General features: G+C 41.8%; 1 protein-coding gene across 1 annotated transcript; it reads left to right on the forward strand.

Moving 5' to 3' along the window:
- Nucleotides 1-1,203: 1,203 nt before the first annotated feature.
- On the forward strand, nucleotides 1,204-3,236 carry LOC138957877 (growth hormone secretagogue receptor type 1-like). Its single transcript, XM_070328917.1, has one exon. The coding sequence runs from the start codon at nucleotides 1,549-1,551 to the stop codon at nucleotides 2,695-2,697; it is 1,149 nt and encodes a 382-aa protein (XP_070185018.1). The 5' UTR covers nucleotides 1,204-1,548; the 3' UTR covers nucleotides 2,698-3,236.
- The last annotated feature ends 901 nt before the right edge of the window (nucleotides 3,237-4,137 follow it).

A 4,137-nucleotide genomic window follows, 5' to 3' on the forward strand; every position in this document is an offset into this window, starting at 1 on the left:
CGCACGCACACTATAACTCGCACACACACACACACACACACACACACACACACACACACACACACACACACACACAAGGCTAGCATCTTAACACGCAAGCACGCGCGCGCACATACGCACACACTTACGCACGCGCGCACACACACCGGAGAAGTGAAAATCGACAATCTAAGACATTAATTTTGACAACTGATTCTTAATTTAAATCGACTGTTAGTGGAGCCGGCTGACACAAACATTTGGAGTGAGTCTTTCCGTTCTTGCTGTCAGAATGAGTTGGTCGATTTTCATGCAAATGACAGCGTACGCTGCCGTAAGATTAGTTTCTCCGGGATAATCAATTTACTAAATTGTGTGTGTTTTAGTGTGTGTGCTTTTGTGTGTTTGTGTGTGTGTGTGTGTGTGTGTGTGTGTGTGTGTGTGTGTGTGTGCATGTGTGTTTGTGTGCGTGTGTGCATGTGTGTTTGTGTGCGTGTGTGCGCATGTGTGTGTGATTTAGTTTTTGTGAATGTGTGTGTGTGTGTGTGTGTGTGTGTGTGTGTGATTTAGTGTTTGTGTGTGTGTGTGTGTGTGTGTGTGCGTGTGTAGGCCTATGCGTATGTGTGTGTACATGTGTGTATGCGTGTGCGTATATGTGCGTGTGTGTATGCGTGTGTGTGCGTGTGTGTGTGTGTGTGCGTGTGTGTTTGCGTGTGTGTGTGTGTGTGTGTGCATGTCTGTGTGTGTGAGTGTGAAAATGGATGCATGTGTACGTATCTGTTTCCGTAGAGGGAAAAAGGCGGGGAGGGGGGGGGGGGGGGAGGGGTGTATGCGCTATCGCGTCAAATTATGACATTTACGAATTGATTTTATGGGGTTGGGGTGTCAACATTTACCTATAATGTCTTTCACAAAATGATTGCAACCTGACATTTGTCAATAAAGCTGATTGTTTTTACTCTTGTTAGATTCGCATTTGGTTCATATATTTTACATGACATATTGACAAATACATAAGACTTCTTTATTTTATTTTATATAATAAGGACTTAAGTTTTACTTTCATGCACCGTCTTATCGTTTGTGCGAATGGTGATAAACACGCTGAATGAAAGTACCAAACTGAAAGAAAACACTATGATGCATCCGGCAAAAAAATACGAGAACGCAAGTGTCGCAGAAGTCTACATCTATTGACTCCCAAAACTAACACAAGTTTTGATAAACATTTTGAGCCACTATAGATGCTAGGATTAACATTGTCAAACACAGAAAAAGAAACGTATTATATCTGCATAATCGGCTTTGTCACCAAATATCAGTGACATCGAACTTTGGACAAGACAATAATAACTATTCTTGAGGTATCAAATCACTTTGGACTGACAGAGATTATCGACAACTTAGAAGGAGAGAACTATCAAATAGTTATTGTCAGAGCTCTATAAAATCACTCTTGGCTCACTAAGATCATCAAAAATTGGAACGAGAGAAACAGTCAAATATTTTTAGGTTATAAATCAATTCATCCTGGGCTGAGCAAGACCACCGACAACTTCGGAAACAAACATGGCAGAGGTAAATGGCTTGGCATTCAACAACAGCTTAGGAGCAGGCTCTTCGCCGAACACAGAAGAACCGCCAGAAAACTCTTCATTGTCTGCTCCTCGGTCTCCACCGCCTGAGCTGTCTGCAGTGTTGGTGGCAGATCTGTGGTTGTGGAGGCTCTATCCTCCGCTCTTACTGATCCTGGGAACATTCGGGAATTGCGCTACCATAGCAACGCTTCGCCGACTGCGATCCGGTTGGTCGTCCATCAGCGTTTATCTGACAGCTCTGGCGTTGACTGACACCTCCTTGTTGTACTCCGGGCTGTTAACGTTATGGCTGAGGCAGTCTTTCGGGGTGAATATCTTTTCCCGCCATATTGTTGCCTGCAAATTGTTTCCCTGGCTCAACAACTCGTTGGGCACTCTGTCAGCCTGGTTGGTGGTGTGTCTGACCCTACAGCGTGCCGCTTCCGTCATCTGGCCTCACCGCGTCAGCGTCATCTGCACACGTCATAGGTCCTATGTCGTCATCGGTGTGGTCTCGGTCATCATCGGTCTTCTCTACTCTCACATGATATACGGGTATGACCTTCAGCTTGTCGGACAAGGCCCTTCAAGAATCTGCGACTTACGCTCAGCTGAATACTCCCAATTCTGGGGTGACATCTGGGCTCGGGTGGACCTGTTTATCTACAGCATTGTTCCTTCAGTGGTCATTGTCGGAGGTAACGGTGCTCTAGTTTGGAAACTGGCCGCTTCGACTCGGCGAGCGACACAGAAGTTGTCGGCGGGTCAGAGTCTTCAGAATGACGACAGAGCAAAAAAGACGTCATCCGCAACAATCACCGTCATCGTTGTCTCCCTGACATTCGTCTGTTTTAGCGTTCCTCTAACGATTTATGTCAACAGCGTTTTCTCAAAAATATCCGATAGAGGGGAAACGTCGCCCTTTCAATACTTGGTGTATAATTCGTTGATGTTGCTTTATTTGTCCAACTTCGCGGTGAATTTCTATCTGTATTGTCTGACCGGGTCGCGGTTCAGGGAAGCTTTTTTCAGCATGCTACCATGCTGGGCTAATGGAACAACAAACGTAAAGAGGGCTGCCACGACCAAAGGTACTTCAATTTATTCTGTTTCTGCCTCTGAGCAAAATCATAACACATAGCCTAAGCATAGACACCAACTTACTTTGCTTTTGCGATTCAGCCGTATATAGTTGCTAGAAAATTCATATTTGATAACTTTGGACTGATTGTCTTTTGTTGTTTTGTTGTTGTCTGTTTGTTTGATTTTTGCCATCGGAGAATGGAAATATAGAGTCTAACCATATCAACATAGAGGGAAATAACTCTTATTAGAGAAAAAAAGAAAATGCAAATGAGGGAAGGTGTTATGGTGTATCTTCTCTATCTTTGATTTTGTTTTCTTGTGTATGTTTCGTTTTGTCTATAATTAAATATTCCATAAACTTAATCATAATCTCTCTTATTTTTATTTTTGTTTTGTTTTCTGACAGGTCTATATCACACTCCTTTCTTTAGTGTCCATAAAACAATCCTACGTTACAAAAAGAATAAATATAAATGAATTTAAACAAATTAAAAAACTTCCGAAATACCCTCATAATAAAGCGTATCCATGGAGACGACAACTCTCTTCAACGCTAAAATCCACACAACAGCTGGTCAGTTCTGATTTCACAAAGCGTGTTGGTGACAAACATAATTAAACTAACATATATGCAACGATGTAGCCCTGTTGTTGAACTTGCCAGAGAGGAGAGAGAGAGAGATACAGAGAGAGAGAGAGAGAGAGAGAGAGAGAGAGAGAGAGAGAGAGAGAGAGAGAGAGAGAGAGAATACGAATACGAATACGAATACGAATACGAAAGTTTATTCAGTTTTAGGCCAGAGCCCCTTCTGAAGGGTATGCGTCCATATACAACATAATCATAGCAAATATTGTGTTTCATAAATGACCCAAATTTGTATACATCAAACAGTAATACATGTGTACATAGATCATGTCACAGTGATTAATCTTTTCATTCCCTGATAAATATATTGTGCTAATTTGGATATTTGACTGACATTTCCAGTAGACATAAGCAAAGTATATCGGTACATACATGGATGGTTATAATATTTTGGCTTTATCAATAATACTCTTAGGTCACGTAGTGCAGGACAGCAGAACATAAAATGTATTTCATTTTCTTCAGCCAATTTACACAGACGACACAACAAATCTTCCTCACTCCGTACACTATACCTACACCTGTGTACAGCAAGATCCGATACACCGAACCTGAATTTAGTTAATGCACTTTTCACATAGCTGTTCATTTCCATATCTATATACGCTTCAGTACTGCTTGTGGTCTTAAACAATCTGTATGTAGAAAATCGATCACTGCTTTGCATATGGTCGTTCCAGTCTTGCCATCTGCAATCTATCAATCGCTGTCTGAAACATTTTAGAAAACCACCAATACTGTCCACCCCTTGGTTGTACCATACATCTGCAAACCCATGAGAGAACAAACACTTTCTAACATCCGTCGCCCATGTAATCTTGCCATTACAATCTAAATTATAGAGAGCTT

Source organism: Littorina saxatilis, unplaced genomic scaffold (assembly GCF_037325665.1).
Source record: "Littorina saxatilis isolate snail1 unplaced genomic scaffold, US_GU_Lsax_2.0 scaffold_1857, whole genome shotgun sequence".
NCBI lineage: Eukaryota > Metazoa > Mollusca > Gastropoda > Littorinimorpha > Littorinidae > Littorina > Littorina saxatilis.